The sequence below is a fragment of the Saccostrea cucullata genome, unplaced genomic scaffold (assembly GCF_032062105.1).
Source record: "Saccostrea cucullata isolate Sc308-1 unplaced genomic scaffold, CSIRO_AGI_Scuc_v1 ctg730, whole genome shotgun sequence".
In the NCBI taxonomy this organism is placed as follows: domain Eukaryota; kingdom Metazoa; phylum Mollusca; class Bivalvia; order Ostreida; family Ostreidae; genus Saccostrea; species Saccostrea cuccullata.
The window spans coordinates 139856-164250 of record NW_026924322.1 but is presented as its reverse complement, the minus strand read 5'-3'; the positions used below and the strand labels follow the sequence as shown (position 1 = coordinate 164250).

At 32.4% G+C, this 24395-nt stretch overlaps 1 protein-coding gene across 1 annotated transcript in view; it reads right to left on the bottom strand.

The window, feature by feature from the left end:
- Positions 1–24395, bottom strand: part of LOC134266210 (tyrosine-protein phosphatase non-receptor type 4-like) — a 74726-nt gene that overhangs the window by 32200 nt on the left and 18131 nt on the right. The window contains exons 7-15 of the mRNA XM_062748440.1: positions 23938–24058; positions 23338–23425; positions 22833–22874; positions 21821–21865; positions 20690–20778; positions 20199–20262; positions 19476–19636; positions 17495–17563; positions 15181–15456 (exon numbers count right to left, since the gene is read on the bottom strand). Of these exons, the coding sequence (XP_062604424.1) occupies positions 15181–15456; positions 17495–17563; positions 19476–19636; positions 20199–20262; positions 20690–20778; positions 21821–21865; positions 22833–22874; positions 23338–23425; positions 23938–24058 (955 nt within the window). The remainder of the gene's footprint in view (positions 1–15180; positions 15457–17494; positions 17564–19475; positions 19637–20198; positions 20263–20689; positions 20779–21820; positions 21866–22832; positions 22875–23337; positions 23426–23937; positions 24059–24395) is intronic.

The window sequence follows — 24395 nt, the reverse complement described above, 5'->3', positions numbered from 1 at the left end:
CACAATTCACATTTCAATCTATGTCCACCCCCTAACCAACTAACTTGTTTATCAAGTGTGTCCACCCACAATATTTGCTTTTCAGTCAATCTTCTTCCATAACCATTCTCCAGCTTTTTGCATATTAATTAACTCCAGGAAAGACTTCCTATTTCTTGCCAAACAGCAATTCCCACATACTTGAATACCATAGATAGTCAAAGTGATATGGAAGTTCTTCAAGTATTTTACCTTGAATATCTCAAATCCTTGGATGTCTGAAAGATTTTCTCAGTTCCATTTGCATTAAGGTTTGACTGTAAATTATTAACTTTCTTCTTAATAAATCAAGAGAACTTCTACAAAGGGACATCATCCACTTTATATCTAAGCCACCTTAAAGTGTTTGATCCAGGCAACAGAAGCTTTACTTCACATCAACAATAAGGTAAACCCTGACAGTTTGATAAAGTCTATATTTGTCCTATCCCCCCAAAATACAAAGTACGTCTTCACCAGAGACAAGATGGACAATCATAACCAAGGTCACGTCAACACGCTTGTCTCCAAAGTCAACACCCCCGAAACTGTGGACCAACAACAATCATAACCAAGCTATGTCAACACATCATCACCCAAAGTCAACACTCTCCAAATGTTGGACCAACGACAATCATAACCAAGGTCAAGTCAACACCCTTGTGTCCAAAGTCAACACCCCCGAAACTGTGGACCAACGACAATCATAACCAAGCTAGATCAACACACCATCACTCAAAGTCAACACTCTCCAAATGGTGGACCAACGACAATCATAACCAATGTCAAGTCTACACGCCAGTGCCCAGAGTCAACACCCCCCAAAAATGGACTTCTCATAAATAATCTTCAAGTTCATATAAAAACAGTTACTGAGAGTTAATTATCATCTCCAATCATTAAACAAACACAAGTTTAATTTTTATATATATTGATAACTATAGATCATGTAGATGGTTGATTTTTTTCCTATAATTTTTTGTCAAATTATTCTTTTTTAAAACTGCTGAAAACACTAAACATAAATGTATAGAATTAACAATGAGTTAAAGTTTTTCATGAAATTTCTGTCAAGAAAGAAAGCCTAAAGTTGAAGTATAGATATAAGTATAGATTAGTAGAACGGCAACCAAAATTTTACTGGTTTGTTGATTTCAACATACTGGTATTTTATTGAAACTAATTATTCCAACTTAGAATGCCCTCTCCAACACAAAAAATTGACAAAAATATGGTTTGTTGGAAGGTTAAATTTGTGATTTTCTAAGAAATTCATTTATAAATATAGGTTTTATAATGTTTAAATTTCTACTTCCAAAAATAATTAAGAGATCTAATGGTGGGCTTCTTCCATCATTCAAATACGATAAAAATGATCCGTAAGTTTTTTTTGAGAGTGGGTATATACTAGTTAATTAAAGAAAACTACAAAAGGCTTGTTCTGCAAGCTTCCTACGCAGTGTCTCAGACATAATCGCCCACTGCCTGACAACAGAGGACTTATTAACAGTAGATGTCTGATCAATTATCTGTCATAGAAAATTTATACACTGCAGACATTTCATTATCTGTCATAGAAAATTTATACACTGCAGACATTTCATCCAATAGGCCCATGGGCCTTGACAGTCACCTGAGTACAACATCAATTTTCTCAAGCTACTATTCAAACCAACCTAGAACTCTGATCTCATGTAACAAAAATCTTTTATTTTTGTCAGCACTCTTTTTTTTTCTTTTTTCAAATAACCTGAAATTTTGCAATTTAAAGAAGAAGGGATGTTATTTACAAAAAATACAGTGCATTCCAAATTTATGATTAACATAACAGGGCCTAAGCCTTTAAACAAAACTTTTACCATTTGATAAAAGACTCATAGCTTATTCCATTGTATTCCTGTTAAAAAAATTGTTCAAGATTTTGTTTTAGCTATCAATCTGAAAATGTTTAGAAGCTGACAACTTTACATCCAACACTCACTGCACAAAGATGGCAGTAACCAAGGCATGTTACTAACAAATATGTTGACGTCACATGACTGATTCAAGTGACATACAGACAACAAGAATTCATTCCAAACAAGAAAATCAAATCCAAAAAATAATAACCTAAGGCACAATTTCTTAAGCTCATCATCCAATGACCTTGACACAATTTCTTAAGCTCATCATCCAATGACCTTGGCACAATTTCTTAAGCTCATCATCCAATAAACCTTGGCACAATTTCTTAAACTCATCATCCAATGACCTTGACACAATTTCTTTATCTCATCATCCAATGACCTTGGCACAATTCTTAAACTCATCATCCAATGACCTTGGCACAATTTCTTTATCTCATCATCCAATGACCTTGACACAATTCTTAAACTCATCATCCAATGACCTTGACAAAAATTTCTTTATCTCATTATCCAATGACCTTGATGCTTTAGCTATGACCTTCAAAATGATTACTTGTCACTATAATTCTCTTCATCTTAAAGATATTAGTCTGATATTACACAGCTAGAAATTTTTACTTCAAATAACATATGGCCTGAATTATGTATAAATCTTTTTACTGACAATATTACTTCTTCTCAAAAGCACCAGCTCAGATTACGTAATGCTGAAATACGACACCACCACGAGGGAATTTAATTAAGACTGTAAAGCAGTGCATCCAAATCAAACTGCCATTCAGGATCAAACACAATCCAAATTTCAAATCATTCCTTCCCAGATTATTGAACTTGGTTTCAAACAAAATAGGTTAAAGAACTCTGTTATGTCCATGCAACATTCATTGTTAAAAACATCCAAATGTAAGAAAGTTAATTCAGTTTCTCATAAACATCAATAAATCAATGTGTTTTCCTAATGAACTGAAATGAGTGCAAATTTTATATAAATTATTTAATTTTACAGACACTGTTAATGGGAAAAAATAAACTTTAAAATTCCTTTCAACTGCTACAGAGATAATGAAATGTATGTTATACATTGACATTTTCCCATGTAGACATACTTTAATGAAGCTTATCAAATTGATGCCGATTTACTGAAATGCAGATTTTATTTTTGACTGCAAGTGCACTGTCATAATCATGGGTTAAATGTACCAGATACTTAAAGTCCAAGCAAACTTGTGAAAAACTTGAAATTGCATGCTCATTTTTAATTTCCCAAATAAAGTAATGGTACAAAATGAGTGCCAAACATTTCAACAAAACTACAAGTTTAAATGTTGCATATATTTCAATAAAGAGTTGTGTTCATTTAAGTCTTAATATTTCCTATAACCCACTGGTGCCAAAACTGAAAAATTCTATTCATTGTGCAAAATTTTTAGAAACTGTGGTAATAATTTGGTTATAAAAATAAAAATATCGAAAATAAAAAATCTATTTCCAGAAGAGCATTACAGCAGTATTTTATGGGACTTTATTAAACTTGGGTCAATATCTGCAGAGTCTATTAAAATATCATATTTCAAGTTAATATGAGCAATAATTTAAATCAGTGATATCATATTATTTTCTGTCAGCATCAAAATGAATCAGAAATCCCATATAGAATCACTATCAAGGAAAATAACATCAATATATGGCCAATATACTAAATCAGCAGCATATAATCTTTATACTTCATAATTCATAGGTTCTGAAAAATCAATGCCAATGAATTTTAAATTCAGGAAAAAATTTTCACCCCCACTGGTGCATAAAGTGTGACTAATTATGTTTGTCATATGAATTTTTATGAGATCTGTATTTCTTATATACTAGCTGCACCCCTGTCATACATACAATTTTCATATCTTCTCTAAGACATCAATTGTAGTTACCTTTTTATGCTAATTTCAGCAATTATCCATAATAATAATGTTATGAAATTTGTCTTTCAACATTGCATCAGTATTCTGCATAACGACCAAAAAAGGACATTATAGGAAAGAATGAAAGAAAAAAATCTGATTATTGGTACACCGCAGTGCAAATAACTTACAATACTAATTCATTGACAAGTTAATGTAAAGAACGATTCAAATTAGTAACATTTACATGAATCCAAGTGTCATTGATCTTTAAATATTCAGTTCGGATTAACAGATGGAAGAAAAAAAATTAAATATACAGATTTTCATTTGTTCTCAACTGAATACCTCCCGAGTTTGTAAACTTTCATTCATCTAACATATGCTTGTAAATTACATGTGTAATCAAATTTACCCTTTAATGATTTTTTTTTTTTAAATTGAAATATAAGTAAAATGTTTACATATACCTATGGCATGTTTGGTGAAATGCATGTTTATCTAACTAATTGATAAATTTCCTAACTCAATATATGGAGCTTGTCAAGATTATTTGTTTGAATTAAACATTGAAGTGACTGATCATATAATATTTACAGTAAAACAGTCCCGAAAATTAATTGAGGACATATTGGGTTTTTAATTTTTCCAAATTAAGCTGTTTTGCAACATTTACTGAATCTTGATACCAATAGCAACCACCTTCAACAGTCAATAATGTATCTTTACGGTAATCAAAAACCCTGAAACAAGGTGAAAAACGTAACACTTCATTAATTAATTGCAGCCATAACGATGATTAAATACACAGTATCCTACTATAGGCCTTGTCTAACATTGCTTTTTTTTCTCCCCCTATCTTAACCGTTTACTCAGAAACCTTGCCTAAAGGCAGTAATAAGCGAGTGGATGAGGATTTTTAATTAAATCAACCATCACAAAACAAAGGATGCCCTGACTAAGTAAATATCACAAAATCAATGAATCAGACTTTTTTCTAGATACATGCAATAATAGGAAAAAGATACAAGAAGATGAATTATTAAGCAAAACTGAACATTTGCATAAAATCAAAAATTCAGATTCCTCCGCATGAAACAAAGAAAGTAAACTTGTATAAAGTTTTATACTGGGATATAGAGGCCTAAGTTAAACCAGCTGCAGAACTGTTTCTGTTTTTGTTTGTTTGTTTGTATGTTGTTTAACATCCCTCTTGAGAATTTTTTTCTACTCATGTGGAGATGCCACAACTTGACAGTAGAAAGCTGGCAGTGAGGGATCATTTTTTGTGCCAACACCTTCTCCGACACGGGACCTCAGTTTATACAGGTGTCCACACACAACAGTGGGATTCGAACCCCAACATAAGGATGAACTCTTTACTTCACAACTCTAGAGCAGATGCTCTAAACACTACACTGTGCAGGCAACAGCTATAGAACTGTAGCTCTCTGGTGGAGAAAATTCAAAGAGAAGAACTAGAGAGCTCTAGTTCGAAATTTTGTATAAATCCTCATTTACAACAACGTTTTTTGGTTGCTGCAGCCTGATTGCTTGCTTCGGGCCTTCTATCTGACCTTATATATAAAGCACAGAAAACGGGAATATCTCAATTGAATATATTTATTAATTAATCCCTACTCATCATTATCTATCAAAATTTTACCATTAAATATACCAAAAGGCACTCTAGTAGAAAATTTCAGTTTGTAACAATCATTTGTGATATCAAAACTTAACGAGGGTCTCTACTTAAATCATTGTTTAATCTTGACCTATCATTTGATAGCCCCTTGATAGCTGACAGTTCTTGACTTCGAGATAAGATCAAAATCCAGAAATCGGTCTCCGATAACCATTTAATTCAGTCCAAATTCCACAGCACTGGAAATAATGCATTAAATATTACTACTGTTTTTAAAATGCAAATGGATTCTCATGAAATTGACACAAAAAATTGATTACAAATTCACTGCAGATTTTTCAGTAAGATCTAAGAACCAAATGAAACTCAAATATTTATTTATTTCATATTTTTCTGGGGTTTTAAATTGATCATGATTTATGTTCATATTAAATTCTCTTTGAAATAATAGATGTTTTATCATAAAAGAATTGACTGGGAAAAAAATTCTTTTAGTACAAAGCACTGTCCTTTTTTAATTAATCTTTTATTTTAATTTTTGTCCAGCCACACAAATCTTGAGGAATTTCAATTCATTTCAATACACTTTACATGCACAAAGCATATGCCCCTAAATTCTTAAGATATTAATCTATTTTAATACTTCTAACAAAAATTGCATAATCTCATCTAATATCATGACTTTAATCTGAATTTAAAGAACTCTGTGACAAAAAGTAAGGATAGGACCTTTTACTATAGGTGTGTATTTGGAAACAAAGTTTATGCTTATTCCATAAAAATCAAGATCACAATTTGTTCTTACTCTCCTTCCCGAAAAATCAACCAGGCAGAAAATACAAAAGGAATAATTCCATTACATCTAACCCAACCATCAAAGCATAAAATCAATGTCATCCCATTCTTTATTATATCTCTCTCTCTAATTTCATTCCATCTTCCTCCAAAGGCCCTATACAACATTTGATGGGATCAAGATGAAACTTGTCATAAAGAGGAATGACTTTTAATTTCGCTTTAACTTTTTATTGAGCTAACTGAATTGGCAAATTTTCGACAATAGAATGCTTTATTAGGATTTGATTTTTTCTCATTTGTCCGACAAACACTTGTACCATTAACTGTATGATCAGGTTTCTCTTTTCCTATATAGGATCAGGCTTGTAAAAATTCAATACCTGAATGAATCTTCTATGTTAATTAGTTAAAAGCAGCCAGAGTTGACTTGGTTTTAACTCTGAATTCATCTATTATTATTCACACAAAATCAGGAGTACCCAAAAACATAAAAATCAACCCATTGTATTACACATCACATTTAATTAAAATTGATAAGCATATACTACTGTGGGAACAGGTTACTATGGCAATTGATTATTAATTGGATCAATTAATTAAGCTTTAATTACCTTCCACAAATGAGGCTAGGCGCCTTCCCCATTAATGTCCAGAGTGAAAATCGGAACTCTTGTCACCTGTTAATTGTCCACTGACAGCCATACATACGAGTTAAGCATGAAAAATTGACAAATCCAAAATCTGACACAAGAATTAGCTTTCGAAACGATTTGACACAATATCTCCAACACACTGTAACGAAACAACACCACACACTTCTGCTCTCATGTATCGGAATTGTTTTCCTTCGGTTGTCAATCAACGATCAAAAGGAAGAGAAAACTAAATAAAAAATTTTAAAATCCGAAGAGAGTCCTCGCTATAGTCATAAATAATCATCCATGACTATTTAACAGGCGCGTGTTTTACAAGTCCAGGTAGATAATAACGGCTAAAATTAAAAAAAAGAGAAAATTTCACTTGCTACTCAGGAACAAAAGACCAGCGGATTATCTACATGATTGGGCTTACTCAATAGGGAAAAACTCGCCTGTTTGTGTTAATAACTGCATATTGAACGTGGACATTTTTAAATTCCCTCGCCTTGGACTAATCTATTTAACGTTGTAATGAAGTACTCTGTTTCTGAACGCCACAGTTGTTTAACAGCCAGGGGTGCTCAGGTATATGGATGGAATTTTAAACGTCCCCCATTTTCATGGGTCGCCTATAGTCAATATTTCTCCGATCATAACAGTATTGTTACGCACTCAATAAAAAGCTGAGCAATTTCTCTACCGTGTAGAATGTTGTCATGTAGGAACAAAAGGGAGAAAGCAGGCAGGCAGACAAGAGGAGTATAAAACAAAGTCATGATATTAACTCCCAGAAATTTGTAACTTCATCAATATCAATGAAAGAAGCACTGCACATAAAATCGCAGACAATTCAGATTCCAAGGCATTGTGTCATTGGCTTCATAAATCTCGCAGGTCTTTCATCTAGAACACAGCTGCTGATACTGAATTCTTCATAACGATGGGAAAACTGTTGATAGGAAAAAGATACTTTGGCACCCAGAACCTTCCTTTTCAATATACAAAGTCGTTTTTTTTTTTCTTCAGCATTACAAGCCAAACACGGTTTTATTACATGTGTTGGTATTGATCAGGATCAAAGTCATTTCACACAGAAAGGCTGCTTCTCAGGATTTTTTTATAATCAAGATTAACTGTCTTTAATGTTTGAGATCGCTCTAATGGACAAAATCTACATGCAATTCTAAAACAAAAAAAATTTCCGAGCATCACGTCTCTATGTCACGCTCATATCTTCTTTTTATTTCCCCGACATCGAAACTTGACCATGAAATATTTATGAAGAGAGCTAACTATAGGCACAAACTTCTCACTACATACATTTTTCCTCTTTTTTTTTCAAAATCAATACTTTTTTCCTGATTTTTTCTTTCTCCCTGCTGAATATTATTGATAAATTTGTTGATCAAAGTGCCGAAGTCTAGATGTGGAAAATCTAGGGAGCCATCATTAATCAATGATAGTTCACCTAACTATGAAATACTCCGATAAATGGATTTAATCTCTGGACCAAAATATTTTTAGTCTATAGAAGAAGGTAGAAAAAATTCTATCATTCCATTCATACTAGAAGTCACATTTTTCGAAAAAATCAATGAGCTCTTCAATAGGTTTATTCTAAATCACTAAAAAATACATCAATTTTCCCTCAATTTATAAATATTTGCCTCCGATTTTACAAGGTGAATTATTCAGGTGTTTCTGATTATGTACCATGCTACGTTGGATTAATAACTTATCAATATAACCTTATAAAAATAACCCATCAAAAACTTGTATCTGATATTAGAATCAATATGACATACAGTACAAACAGAATATTTGTATAATCTTCTTCAGTGAGCAAATTTTAAAATCGCTAAAATTACTTCTCGCTAAAAATAAAATAACAATTTTTCAGGAGAAATCGCTAAATTTGCCTCTTGCTAAAATTTCCACTTATACGGTATCAATATGACATCTGATTCTATTTATTTTTCTTGTTAATAAAATATATTTACTCTTTTCTCAGAGACATAAAATGTTGTGTTTTGACTCTCATCCCCACAATACTGTAAAAGTCCTAATTTACATCATCTAGAAAATCACACCTAATAATGGACTTTTAATCACACAAATATAAATCATGTTTCTTAATGAATGAAACAAAGGTGCAACCAAATGAAACATCAATACTAATACATTGTAATTCCATTTAAAAAAATATATTGCAATTATGTGTTATGTCACTCTGCAAACTGATTGTTGAAAAAAAATAATATTGTACAAAATCAAATTAATCTTGATAATTTTATATCAAATTCATTTTAGAAAGTTGGTCATCCAGTAATTAAGCGTCTTCACAGAAAGTAAATAACAATCAAGAGAATAAGAGAAGAGAGATCTTTAATATTCCCAGGAGATTACACATGGTTGATAATGACATGTTCAACTTTCATTAATTTATCTTTAACTGGATGCATGTCCAGTCATTATTCAAGAGACAAATGAATTTACATTATCTTCAGTGTAATGTAAAAACTGTTTTCAACACTTGATGATGTTTCTTTTTTTTAAAGTTTATATGAAGTTTTACTGTAGTAAACCGATATTCTAGATTCTATGTCTCAAACCATAATTATACATGAGCCCAAAATGAACAAGTCAATTAAAATAAAAAATAAAACCTGTAAAATGCAAAAAAATGAACAAAAAGAGTTGAAAATTCCAATTACACACCTTCATATGGTGAATAATAAGTGTACAAATTTTCAGATTAATCCTTGCAATAGTTTCTGAGAAACGGTAAAAACCACAAAATAAAAATGAAAAAAACACCTGTAAAATTCAAAATAATAATCGAATCAAGGTGAAAATATCAGGTGCACAACTTCATATGGTGAATAATATTTGTACAAATTTTCAGACAAATCCTTCCAATAGTTTCTGAGTAATGGTCCGGACAAAATCTCGTCTACAGACAGACAGACAGACAGACGGACAGACGGACAGACGGACATGGTGATTCCAATAAATCAAACAAAAACCTCCGAAAGCCCGCGAGTAATATTGGAATATTTATATTCCCGGAACCTGACAAGCAGAGCTAATAATCTTTGCATGGCGACCGAGTCATCTCCATACAACGGTAAAATACATCCTTTCATGGCACTGACGCTCCGAACAATATCAAGACAAAAAATCATTAAGGCAAATTCATAAAGAAGTGTAAATACGGTTTTTCTATCTATCACAGCGTTCATTAAAAACAGGAGGGTTTCTCTGGGATTTTTCTGTTGTTAGCATTTGCCAAGTATTAATACACTAACTGCAACAAAAGTTCCTCATTCAATGCTTTAACTTATGTTGATGTCACCTTTAACAATGGACAGCCTTGAGGACTTGGTACCCTGAGAAATCCCTTTCACTCCCTAATTTGACATTGTAGGAACTATTTATCACCCAGAAGGACTCTAAGACTCAAAAGCCCTTTGTATCTTTATAAACCAAAAAACAGATCCCCTAATCTGTACCAAATCTTCAGTTTACTTCATAAATCAAAGTCCAAGTCACTCTGCTGATTTTATTTTTATATCGAACTCTCCCTCCCAAACCTGACCCCCCAAATAAAATCATGTACAAAGAGAGGGCACAAAAAATTATTCTAAAATTGTAATAATCTCTTTCCAAAAAGATCTTGTATTTATTTCTTAATTTTCAAATTAACTTAAACCTTTTAATGCTGAAGCTATGACAAGGTCTACAAGATAGAAATGGCAACAAAAATAAGACTTTTTGTTGCGTACATCATTCAGGGATCTTTCTCAATGGGTAAACATGAAGGAAATATGAGTAAAACAGAAGCTCAACCTAGCTAGCTTCTGTCAACAGAAACAATTAACATAAACAATGGAAATAGGCATATGGCCTTTTTTTTTCTTATACCACTAAATTCTGCAAAATCTCTCAGTTTCACAAAACTAATAAACATAAACAAGGGAAATGGTTATTTTTTTTTCTTGCACCATTGGTCAGAATTCTGCTAAATCTTTCTTTCACAAAACTACTGTAACAAATGACCTGTTACATTTAATCATTTTTTTTTTTTATCTTCCTAATAATCCAAGAAAGAATTTAGTTTCAATTTCAAAATTTTGTTCCCTTTCAAAGATATCGACCATGTTTACATAATACGGCATTCTGGTATCCAGCTACCGTCATATGGATCACCATACAGATCGCGGATCTCTTTCCAGATCGATTCCAAAGAATAACGGAGCTCTTATCTCTTTTAAGTCCCTACCTAAACAACCTTCTCACATCCCATACCAGAGAATATACCCTCAGCTTACGGCAGATAACAAACTTCTATAATTGATATTAAGTGACCCTACAAATACTTAATCCCATTTTTATTGGTTAAGGGGACTTTAATGCCCTGTCTAATCAAGCCATGTGAAATTTTATTCAATTTTTTTTCTGTGTATTGCAGGACTTTATGGGGGAAAAATCTACTGACCCCTGCTGAGAATGCAGAGTTCATTAATTCTATAGGGGTAGAATTCCTAAAATAGCACTTTGATGCAGGGAAAATTTACAAAACAAATCAATGTAGTTTTTATTATGACTTGGAATTCCAATGAAAAAATTGAAAGACGTAATTTTTAAATCCTTCGATAAAATTATATACTTAATTGAAAAGAAACAGGGCAGAAAATTGGAGCTTTTGTCCCATTAACTTACACTTACTAAAGTGGTATCACTTAAAATATCTTCTTTTATAAAAGAGCTAGTCAGAGCATTGCACTAAATCAGTAATCATTTTCAAATTGATTTCGCACATTAATACTAATTAAAATAACACCTATAATGATGATATAATCGTTTTTCTGGTTTTGTCCAACATTCTACTTTCATAACATCAATCAAATTACATGTACTTTGTCGTTTTTAAAAATAATCATTTTCCTTTTTTAAATATATTGATCAGTCTATAATCTTAACAATACCTGCCCTAGCTGCCATAAAAAAAGAATTTTTATTATAATTATCCTATTTAATGTCTATTGGAAACCTGTTTTTCAGAAATATCGTATTACAGCAATTTTGAACTACAGATAGTTGTCTTTCAATTTTTGAGATCATGTAAACTTTGGTCAGCTTATTTCATTTTTCGTAAAAATTCCGATCACCAAAGTTTGTAATCTTATTATCAACGAAATCACGTCTCTTAAAAAGAGTTCTGTTCGGAAAGTTCCAACAATGACAATGTTGTCATTTTAGTTTAAGTACTTTTTAAATTTCGAAACTGGAGATTTCCATGTTTACATAACTTCAAGAGAAAATCCACTCTTGATTTAGTTCTTTACACAAACATTCTACTTAAAATACATACAGACATGGAAACATTTATTACTGAAAGGGTAGGGGGTGGTATACCGTCAATTTTACGTCTTTTATTCAAACATTCTGTAAACTGTAAGAATACCCATATAAAATTACTCAAATTACCTAAATTTTCTTTGTGTTTGTTAATAATAACCATGGTTCTAGCTGTTTATTAAAAATAAACGTACTTCAAAGTTTAAACTGCTATGGCAACAAAACTCATCAATACATTGAACTTCTAAAAGCTTTCAATATTTATATCCGTTGACTTTTTTTTCTTTAAAAATAACAGATGAAAAATTATTTTAAAATCAATTTTATGTACAGTTAAATGCAGCTATAGTCATGAGATCACCCACGTGAGTCTTCGTTTTAGCATACCGCCATTCCTCACGCAGCATGGAGACAAGAAATCTTTGTTCCTTCATAAATCATATAAAGTACAGAGTTGATAAAATACACCTAGAGATCGTCATGTCATAAAGAGCTCAAAATCATGCCATTGTGAAGTTTAAAAGTGCAAAATCACTTCACTCCCTGAAATTCATTATATGGCATACCCTATAAGAGACCATCATTTTTCGCTGGGGGCATTCAGTATGATTTTTTTTTTGTTGGAAATCTCGGATTGGAATTATTGTCATAATAGTTTATACATGTAAATAACGGGCATTTTTTCTCAACTCTGGAGCAAGTGAATCAAAATCATAACAGAATATATTTCTCATAAACAGCAATTTTTGTTTTCATTCAGATTTGACCAAAAGTCAACAAGCAATATTTCATTCGAAGGAGCAATCATCCATGATTAAAGTGTTTAAATGATCAACAATGCATATGATTTACGATAAAATTAAAATCCATTCCATTATCTGATAGGCAAATTATATCATAAAATTCTGAAAGTTAACTTAATGCCCCAATCGCATATACCCGTTTCAACAAGACCCTAAAAAGTTAAGCAAAGATGTGTATAGATTTCATACACTTCTGGTAATGACAAATGTCTTGACTTGAACTTTGACCTCAAATCCTGATTCATCCTTGACTTTGCACCCTTTACTAATCCAATACTTGTATGTATACTGTACATTGTCTTCAGAGCTAATGTTCTTTGTTTATGTACCCGACTTTAAATAAATATTATCTTATCTTATCTTTACATCTTAGGTCATATATAAGTTTTTTTTAATTCTTTGACAATCTTTCTTAATAAAACCCTGCTCAAGTATAAAAATTCAGTTTTTTAGCCTTGATCATTTTCTTTAATACACATAGAACAGACCAGGTGATTCTAATAAGGTAGGGTTTAAAAAAATCTTTTGAAGAATAATGTATGTTAATGGGATAGATTTATACAGTGGACCTTCAGATATTCGGACGCCAGATATCCGGATGCTTCAGTATCCGGACGATTTTTCATTGGAACAAAATTTTAAAATGTTATTCTGTCTTGTTTAACTGGTGATTCAGATATCCGGATGCTTCACATATCCGGACAAATTGACTGGGAACCAAAGCGTCCGGATAAATGAGGGTTCACTGTAATTAAAATTTGTCAAGTTCCAAACAGAACAGGACACAGGGGGTGGGATATCTTAAAAGTAACATATTTTTTGGACGATTATATTCGTATTTAAAGACCTATATGCACTTATATACTTTTAACGTATTAGCATTGAATCAAATTCCCTACTCATCTGTGAATTAAGCCGCCACAATTCACACTGATCGAGCAAAAATTCAGTTTTCAATAGTCGACTGCACCAAATGTTATCATTTAATTAAATTATATTCATACTCCAATGCAAATACAACCTGGAACTTAAGGCCGTATGCTTCAAAAGGGGAGATAATTCCCAATCTGTATAATGGACACGAAATGGACATTCTTATCGAGATTTACACAAGCTCTCTTCAGGTCGTGTTTACCTATATGTGCGATAAAGACGAAACTTGGTGATAAAAGTACTTGACGAATAACTGTCATTTTACTTAACCACAGGACAAATAGCCGGGGTTCCCAGAGGACATTTAAATACACCCCAGTGTCCTGATAGAGATAGGAATATGGTTATCTGCAGTCCTGTATATTAATGTTTCGAGTCAATATTGTCCCTTTTTTCCGACATCAAAGACAAAAAAAAATTTTGAGTAAAAACAAAAAACTTCAATGTTGATACATTTAAGGTAAAAAAAATGAAAGGTATTTCTCAAATGAAAAATGATACATTTGAGGTAAAAAATCAACAATGTGGTAGATAAAAGAATTTTTTCAAATGAAAGACCTTCCACTAAAGTGAACCATGATATTCCGTTATTTCAATGCAGACAATTTGAGAAGAAGGTGGTCTTAGATTTGACATAATGGTCTAAGTTACAAACAATCTGATATCAATATATTCACAGTCCATTAAAATCTAATGTTGGAAACTTTAACCTTCAAACTCTGTGGCATTATTAGGGTTGTTCTGAAATTAATGCCCTGTTCACACAGAGAGTTTAATTCAGTACTGCTCTCAGCCAATGAAGTTTCAAGACTTATATCAGAGGCATTATAATATACCATATAACTGGTTATTTTGGTGACAGGAACATTTCCGTCATTTTTGCGATAATTTATTTTCTTGAAAATTTTTGTTACATGTTTACCATGATCATCAGCAAAGTGTTTTTTTTTAACATTGCCAAGATCATCATTTATATTGCCATGTTTAAAAAGTCACTAAAATTTTTCATTTATTTAGTCGCTGCTTATAAAGTCATCTCTGACCACATTGTGGTGCATGCTGTTTTCTAGGAATGATTTTTGAAACACATAGGGAATGATCCCTGATTGAATACGTAGGGATTCAAAGAAACACAACTAGGAATATGTATCGATTCAGAAAAAAACACAACTTGGTACTTACTCATCAGACTTGGACGAATGTATGGAGGACCGTGTGGGAGAGCCGACCTTGTAGTCGTGCGGCAGCGTCGCTCGTTTCTGATTACTGACGCTCTCATAGCGGTTAAAGGAGTGATTGACGCAGTTACTGCTCTTTGGTCTACTAGTCGAAGGGGTTCCCCCAAACGTGTGAGACTTGGGAAGGTTGCGATGACCGTCGATGAAGTTGCGTTCTTGGATAATCTGGTCCCGTGTGTGGCCGCTGACCGTCCGCCGGGCAAATTTTTTACTAGGTGACCTAAAAAAAGAAATTAAATGGACTTTCCATACTGCATATCAGTATTTTTCAGTTAAAAAAAAATTATCATTTTGAAGAGTTTCATGTTTAAAAGCCCTAAAGGGCCAAACATGGTCAAAAAGTTCATTGGTTGTCATTTTCAGAGGACTTTTGTTTTTTCTAATGACAATATTTGATCCTCAAACATTCTGTCAAATGTGTGTATGATTGAATTAATTGTTTCAAATGCTGTGAAAAACTAGCAATTTAACTATAGACAAACATCCACTTAATGCCATACGGCATTTTCAGAGAGCCTGAAAAATGTATACCAAATCTGATAACAAGAGGCCCATGGGCCACATCGCTCACCTGAGAAGCTTTGACCATTACGTTCTTTACCAGATTTCCCCCTTGTAATACATTACCTAACTGATCATAATTTAGACAATTTGAAATCTACGCTACCATAGGATGCTTTGAATGTGTGTGGCCCCGCCCATGATTGAAAATTTAGAATCTACACTACCCTGGGATGCTTCCAATTAAGTTTCAACTTTTCTGGCACAGTGGTTCTTGAGAAGAAGATTTTCAAAGATTTTTCCTATATATTTCTATGTAAAACTTTGATTCCCCATTGTGGCCCCATCCTACCCCCGGAGGTCATGAATTGAATAATTTAGAATTGACACTACCCAAGGATGCTTCCACATAAGTTTCAGTTTTTCTGGCCAGGTGGTTCTTGAGTAAAAGATTTTCAAAGATTTTTCCTATATATTGCTGTGTAAACTTTGATTACCCATTGTGGCCCCGCCCAATATGATTTTAACAATTTAAATGCTTCCACCATTTTCTGTCTCAGTGGTTCTTGAGTAGAAGATTTTCAAAGATTTTTCCTATATATTTCTATGTAAAACTTTGATTCCCCATTGTGGCCCCATCCTACCCCCGGAGGTCATGATTTTAACAATTTAGAATTTGCACTACCCCAGGATGCTTCCATGTAAGTTTCAGTTTTTCTGGCCGAGTGGTTCTTGAGTAGAAGATTTTCAAAGATTTTTCCCATATAATTCTATGTAAAACTTTGATTCCCCATTGTGGCCCCGCCCTATCCCTGGGGGTCATGATTTGAACAATTTAGAATCTACACTACTCCAAGATGCTTCCACATAAATTTCAGCTTTTCTGGCCCAGTGGTTCTTAAGATTTTTTAATGACCCCACCCTATTTTTGCTTTTTATGTGAGGGGACTTGGCCCTTCATTTTTACAATTTAAATTCCCATTTACCCACTGTAAAGTTTGTGTATTGGCTGGTTCTATCGAAAATGTGAAAAGTTTACAGACGAACTGTGATAGAAAAGCTAGTGGTTAATATAAAACCATGAGTTTGGAATAATAATTAAAACTCTCTTTTTATGTAAGATGCATATATTTCATGATGTATACAGTCCAATGGAATAGTAACTCTCCATATATTTTGATAAAGTCCCATCATTTTACACATGCCACAACTACTAAGTTAACATAAATAAATAAAGCTTTTCACTTAGAGCTGCTAGCTGAATGAAGTAACAATTTAGTCACTGGTCATAAAGTGTTTGTTAGTGTAGAGTTGTAAAAAAGCAGTGAAGTTTAAAATGGAGAAAAGAAAAGGTTTAGCCCAGGCATCCATAAAGTAGTGGGAAAAATACTAGTAAAACAATTAAGGGGGAGTGTGGGAGGGGAGGTAAGCATGCAATAACCTTGTTAAGGAAAAAAACTAATAAATAAAATGGCTTTCTATGGGTTAGTGCAACAAAAAAAAAATTTCAAAGATACATGTTTTTAAGGCAGATTCAGGAATGCTAGTCAATTATTTGTCTAAATAGTTATGAACACAGAAATGTCTGTATTTCTCTTTATTAAAAAAAAAGGCAATATCCCTAAGCATTTAAGAATCTGCATGGGAAATGAGAGCTTCTAATGGCTTACATGTAAGATCTAGTTTTTAGAGAAAAAATAAAATGCTGCAGAACTGTCACAAATAGGACATTCCTCGAAGACAAAGGAATAGCTCACCTGGAAAAAGTCCGTTCAATTTTAGCCCGCCTCTTGTTCTCTTCCAAAGTTTGGAATTCAGTTCTACCACTGTAATTACAATAGCAGGTACTGTAATCACAATATGTGGTGTACGCGATGTGTAATGTAATGTAACCACTGTAATTACAATAGGAAGTACTGTAATCACAAGCCGTGGTGTATGCTAGGTGAAACTGAAGTAATTAATCCTTAATGTAATGTTAAGGTTCATTTATACTCTGATAAGAGAGATAACTCATAATGACATAAATTTCTATTATTCTTTTATAGATTTGCCAAGTCCAAGAGTCTTTTTTGTCTAATTTTGCCCTGCAAGCTATGCTATAATTGTTTGTATTTTGCTGATAAAGTACATTTCTTTTTGGAAAATCATTTAGATTCAAGGAACATTTTATATGAGTGAGCAGAGGGTTTATGAACCTTAATGTTAAAGTGTTTCTAGTTTTACAATATGGTATGTGTATTCAATGTACAAGTGTGACTAGTTTTACAATATATTTTACAAATTCTTATCATTGTATGATGGAATTATCCTTGAGTGGCTAATGTATGCAAAATAATGAAATGCTTTAAAACTGGTATGTAATTGCATTTTGCTTAATGTACACGTACAATTTTGTGTCGAGTTTTCTTTCCAAAAATCCAGGAAAGTAAAGTAATCTGTTTCAAACTAGGCCAAATGGTGACTTTCTGTCAACTTTAATTTGCCATTTTACGTTTCTACTGGTTCCAAAGGGAAAAGATTCCACAACTCAGAGGGACGGACATTTTTAGTGATCAGAAACCCTGACTATAGATGCCTGGAGGTTTTCTAAGCGTCTATTTTACAGAGAAAAAGATGGAAATCCAAGGAGAAAAATCACTCTTCTAGCTCTACGAACTTTGACTGATTAGAAATTAAATAAGTTCATTTTTACTTTCTGTTGTTTCAATGTGTGCTTTTTTTCACTCTATGTCTATTACTGTGTAGTTATGTGTGATATTAATTTAGAGATAAAAAAAAATTTCAAACGATTCAGGTGTAACAACCATGATTATAAGGAAAAACAAAACTCCAGGAAACATTTAAAACAAGTGGAAGTAAGTCATGCATATGTTCAACACTACAAATCAAACCAGTCTGGTGAAAGATTTTTTTTTTTCAGGAATATTAATTAAAAAAAAATATTATTATAATAATAATAAATTCACAAGGAAACTGAAAATATTTTGAAGTATATGAGGTATAATGTGGAAATATGAAGTAAATTCAGTGATATATTTGTAAATACATTTTTATATATTCATATTTTATGCCAGGTAATCCTCTCCATAAGGAGAAGGGACATAACTCCAAAATAAGGTTGAATATGATTGAAGCCCGACTAATTTGACCACAGAATGAACAGAACTAGTATCCCCTCCAATGGCAATGTAACCCAGTGTCTAGTTCATCTCTTATTTTACACTCACCACCAGTGATATTAGTGGAAAAATCATACCATAGATACATTAATATTACAACCTTTATCCATTAACTATGATGTTACTAGCATTAATTATGTTAACTGTGAAGAAACAACCATATTCCCATAACCAGTAAGAAATAAAGAACATCCCATTTCTGTTTCAATTCTTTTTAAAAAATTATCAGTACTGTTGTTATGTTCATATCTAATATTAATTGTCTAAATATCAATGAAATGACTACTCTTTCTGTAAAATATGACATTTGACATTAACAATAAGTTGCTTCATTGATACATAGACAATTGAAAATTTGAATAAGAGCTTGAGATAGATCAGGCAGAGGTTTGTTTTTTCCTACTCTAAATATTGTTTTTCACAGTAAAGTTTCCATTTTTTATAAAAACAAGAACATGGAAATGAATATTTCTGAGACTTATTCAAAATCTACAAACGCACACAACACCACACCTTACTTAAACACCTGTCCACCTGTGTACGACTAAAAAATTACCTGTAACGGAACTTGGAGCCCATCGAGAAGATTTTCTTGGAGGGCGGGTTGGGAACGTACAGACGGAAAAAGGTGTGATGTTCCACGCAGGATTTCCAGAGATTCTTACAGGATCGGTAGCTGATCATGTTAAACCCAATCAGATTCTCCACCGAGTCATTCTGAAACAAGGAAAAAATTACACTGAATAAAGAGTACAAATGATCCAATCAGATTCTCCACGAGTCATTCTGAAACAAGGGGAAAAAAAATTACATTGAGTTAAGAGTAAAAATGACCCAATCAGATTCTCCACTGAGTCACTCTGAAACAAGGAAAACATTACATTGAGTAAAGAGTACAAATGACCCAATCAGATTCTCCACTGAGTCTTTCTGAAATAAGGAAAAAATTCTATTGAGGAAAGAGTAGAAATGACCAAATCAGATTCTCCACCGAGTCATTCTATAACAAGGGAAAAATTACTTGAAGTTGAGTAAAGAATAAACATGACCAAGAATGCATTTTCTGTATGTCGTTTTTTTAATAACGAAAATTTATTTTATGGAATAGGGAGATAAAAAAGGGAGTTTAAAATATATAACACAGTCAAGTCCCATTACCTCAAACATGACTGGATCAGGAATACAATTTTAAGATATCATAGGTTTGAGATACTGAGAGTAATTGAGATATCAGTTTTCAAGATACAACTGTACATATTAAATAAAACACTATACTCACCACTTCTCTTCGAAGTTGAATGAAAAACTGCTTCCTTTTAAATGATATTTTTACAATCTTTGCCCTGAAAAAATAAATAAACATTTGTCAAATAATTTGATAGGTACTGTACAGTATATAAACTGGTCGTATTTAAATTAAATAAATTCTAAAGATAGAACTGACACAAGACAAGGTGCCCTCTGAAAACAATCAGGGGATCAGGCACACATTGGAAAAAAAAGGAGTGACCTTTTCCTGAATTCTCTTTTTTACTGTAAAATGACAAATTTTTGTGGGGGCAAAATTTCATGGTTTGAGAAAAAAAGGTTGAATTGTTGGGATTCTATTTCAAGGATGAAAAACTGAGAGTGTACTTGTGTACAAGCCCACCATTTCGTGGTGGGCATGAATTCATGTGTCTCTTCAAACCTCAAAAAACAAAGAAAATTAAACCCCACAGAAATATGTGACATCACAGTAAATTTTATTACGACTCTGTTTCTACTTACCATGGGAATGTATTAATTTTGACATTGTTTTGAAAGACTACAAGCCCCACAGACGTGACGCCTAGCTGTATATCTATATTATTCTGGTCCTACAAAAAACAAAAATAATCATGTTAACTTCGAACTTATAACTCTCAGTATAGCTTTCAAACTTTCTCTGCTACTTTCACAAAACGAATATAATTTATTAAAAACAAATCAACGCTTTTGTTCATGTAGGTATTAGGCATATCAAATTTCATTACAATGTCTTCTTTTTAATTAAGTTAGAATTTAATTTTTATTTCAATGAGTAAATCAAAAAGTGTTAAAAATTAAATTAAAAAAGATCAGATTTGTTAGTAGAGGGTAAAAAAAATGATTACATAGTCAAAGGGAGATAACTACTACAAAACAAAACCTCTAATACCTGTATGCAGTTTATATATTATTTAACTTGTTTGATAAGACACATGTAGCAGTCTCGCCTAAGACTCTTTTTTAAAACTATTTTTGTATTACTCAAAATGCAATTTCATAAATCTATATTACATGCACCATTCCTAAAAACTTTGTGCAAACTGGTGTTAAAATCTTAGTTTACGATTTAAAATGTTTTAACACAACTCCCATGTTTTGCGGAGGGATTTTATCCAGACTACAAAAACAATTTATGCCAAAGAGTACGTATTCTGCTTCCTGATAAGGATTTTTCTTTCCAATACTCTGTAAAGATAATTTGTTCTTTGTATATCTCACCATTACATGAGAAAAAATCTGAAGTTGAATTCTTACCAAAAAAAACTTATAAATTATCAAATTTTCTAATTAAATTATTTTCCGAAAATGAATATCATGAAGGCACTGACTTCAAAATTTTACTAACATTCTATGAATTCATAGGACATAAAAGACTTTCAGCTGTATCTTATAACAACAGAAACCACTGGACAATTAACATCAGAATCTGACCAATCAGATTTCCCTAAATGCCTCAACCAATCAGACCTCTCCATAGTCTGTGGTTGGCTGCTGTTTTGAGTGTATTGTGCTTTGTGATTGGTTATACATTTGTTAGGGGGTTAATAAAAAATGATCAACGGTTGATGAAGACCCCTCTACCAGTGATAACATGAGAGAAAACATACTAACTAGTATATTGCACTGTCCCTGTTCTTTTTCATCAATAAACATGCCCTACAAAAACATACGTCCTTCAGCATCAGTTATCCAACATGTATCAATGGTTTACGAAATAAAAATTGTAAATGAACTGGGTCCTTTACTCCAGAAAAGTCTAAATGTCTTCCAACCTGGGGGCCATAAAACTTAGACGAGCTCACTTTTGATCCGTCTCACGTTTCCACTATTTTAAAATTCCTTTGGAAAAAGTGAGACCAAGATCAAAAGTGAGCTCAAATAAGTTTTATGGCCCCCAGGCCTGCTCCTAAATATTTATTGGATAATAACCATCATCAAACACTTTGCAATATTTATTTAAAAGGGGTGAACAAGCATGGGAAAGCTCTTACGCATTGAGTAACATGAGTATATGATTTCGTTTTACAGACTGCAAAGGCTTTCAGAAACTAAACTAAGCTTAAAGGCAAGCATATTGTTAAGCTTGGTATAGGGGAGGGGGGAAATTCTCCCAGAAAATTAACTTTTACAAAATCTCCAATAGAAGAAAACCTCTATTCCTTGTGAAAAATTTAACATATCAACTTCCAAATGCATTCCTCTCACACAAATATCAGTGATCAAGTCATCATTCAGTGTTAATTGACAAATTCCAATAAAGTTAATATGTTCACAGGATTTGAAAAGTGAACTTTGAATTATTGACAACAGAAAAATAGAAATCACAGCATTCCAAAGCTATAAAACTTTAAAGTATATTTTTCAAATTTAAAATAAATTTAAACCATAAAAGATGAGAAACTGTCATTTAAAATCTAACAAATACATATACGGTACACTTTATTATTTACTTTGAAAAAAAAAAAAGAGAAATGAAAATGGGAAAAAAGTAAAGAACGTTGTTCAAATTCATTCAGTTAATTAAAAAAAATTCATCAAATCAAGACAAAATCAATGCAATGAAAGCCGAGTACAGGGCGAACCTGGTCATTAGCAGCACCCTAGTCAAGTGTTGATAACTTACATAGAAGGGGGAGCTAACAGGGATCTCGTGATCAAAGGACACCTAGAAAGATATCACGCCGACTCAAACAATCGTGCAATGGCCTCCACCGATAAATCCATTAAAGAAACACATTGTACAAAATAATCATGAAACCTGTCCCCCTATAAAATATTGCTTCTTTATAAAATACAATGAATTTTAAAGTATATCTTTTCAGAAATGAAAACGTTTAGATTAATATTTTTCAGAGATATAAATATAAATAGTTTTCAAGCCTGTAGAGAAAAAAATTTGTAATTTAATTCAAATAAGCTTGGTGACAAAAAAAGAAAAGTTTAGTGAAACAAAGTCAATTAAGAAATTGGAAAGGGGGACATGGAAATTAAAATGTGCCCAAATACAAAAACAATTTCACAGAAAAAAAATTCCACAGAAATAATTTTGGCTAAGACCACCCGTAGCTTTCTAGAGTAAACATATATTGAAGTTCTGGTCAGTGAGAGGCTGGAGTTAGTTCCCTTACCCTAGCATTATGGAGGTCCACCCCGTACATTTCTAACCGCTTGGCCTTGTCCAGGTAGTGGTATTCAGCATCAGCAGGAGTCTGCCCCCTGAAAATACATCACAACATTAAAACAAACTTCCAATAACATTCTGACATTTCTGGCCATCTTTTAAAAAATACTGTGAAATCACTTAATTTCATGGGTTAATATTATCATATATTGTTTTCAAGGTATCGAGAGACCAACGAATTCATAACCACCAAAAAATGTGAAATTTAATATGCATTACTACTCAACACTTCTCCAACCATGAAATCAAATCCCACACATCCATTAATTTTCTCAAACCTCGAAAATTTGTCCCTACGAAAATATGTGATTATACAGTATTAAGGTTCAGTTTTTTTTTACTTTCTTTATATCACTAATACTGTAACATATTTTCATGAATTGAGGGAAAAAAAATATGAAGAATTGTTGCATAGTAATTTAAATGGAATTTTACATTTCATGGTGGAAAAAATTTTTCTGGTCTCTTCTTACCTCGAAAAACAACAAAATTTAACCCCCAATCATTTTTTATATTCTCTCTCTATCTCTCTCTCCCTCTTACAAACCTGTGCTGTTTATGAAGTTCAGAGACTTGTTTCTCGAAATCTTCAGTTTGGTGTGGTATAAATCTGTAGTCGGATATATAATTCCCCTTGTGTTCATCTGGATTATAGTCCCCAAGTTCAGCTGTCAAAATTATTCAAACGATCAATTTACATGAACAAATAGCAAGGGGCAAAAATTATGTGGTACTCATTCATAATTTTTTATCCCTTTTATTCTTACCCTATCACATTTCCAAATGACTTTGCACCTTTTTCACCAACAGAAAATGCTACATTATATTTCTTTAGATTTGAAAAGTGGAGAAACTGCTCAAAAGGGAGGACATTTGATAAATGTTCTTGGAATTTCAATGTTAACTTCTTTTTCAAAATTTCAACTGTTTTTACAAAACTGACCAAAAGGTCATAACTTTTGAAATATGTCCTTTCAGTTTTAACTTTCTTTCTCAAAATAGTAT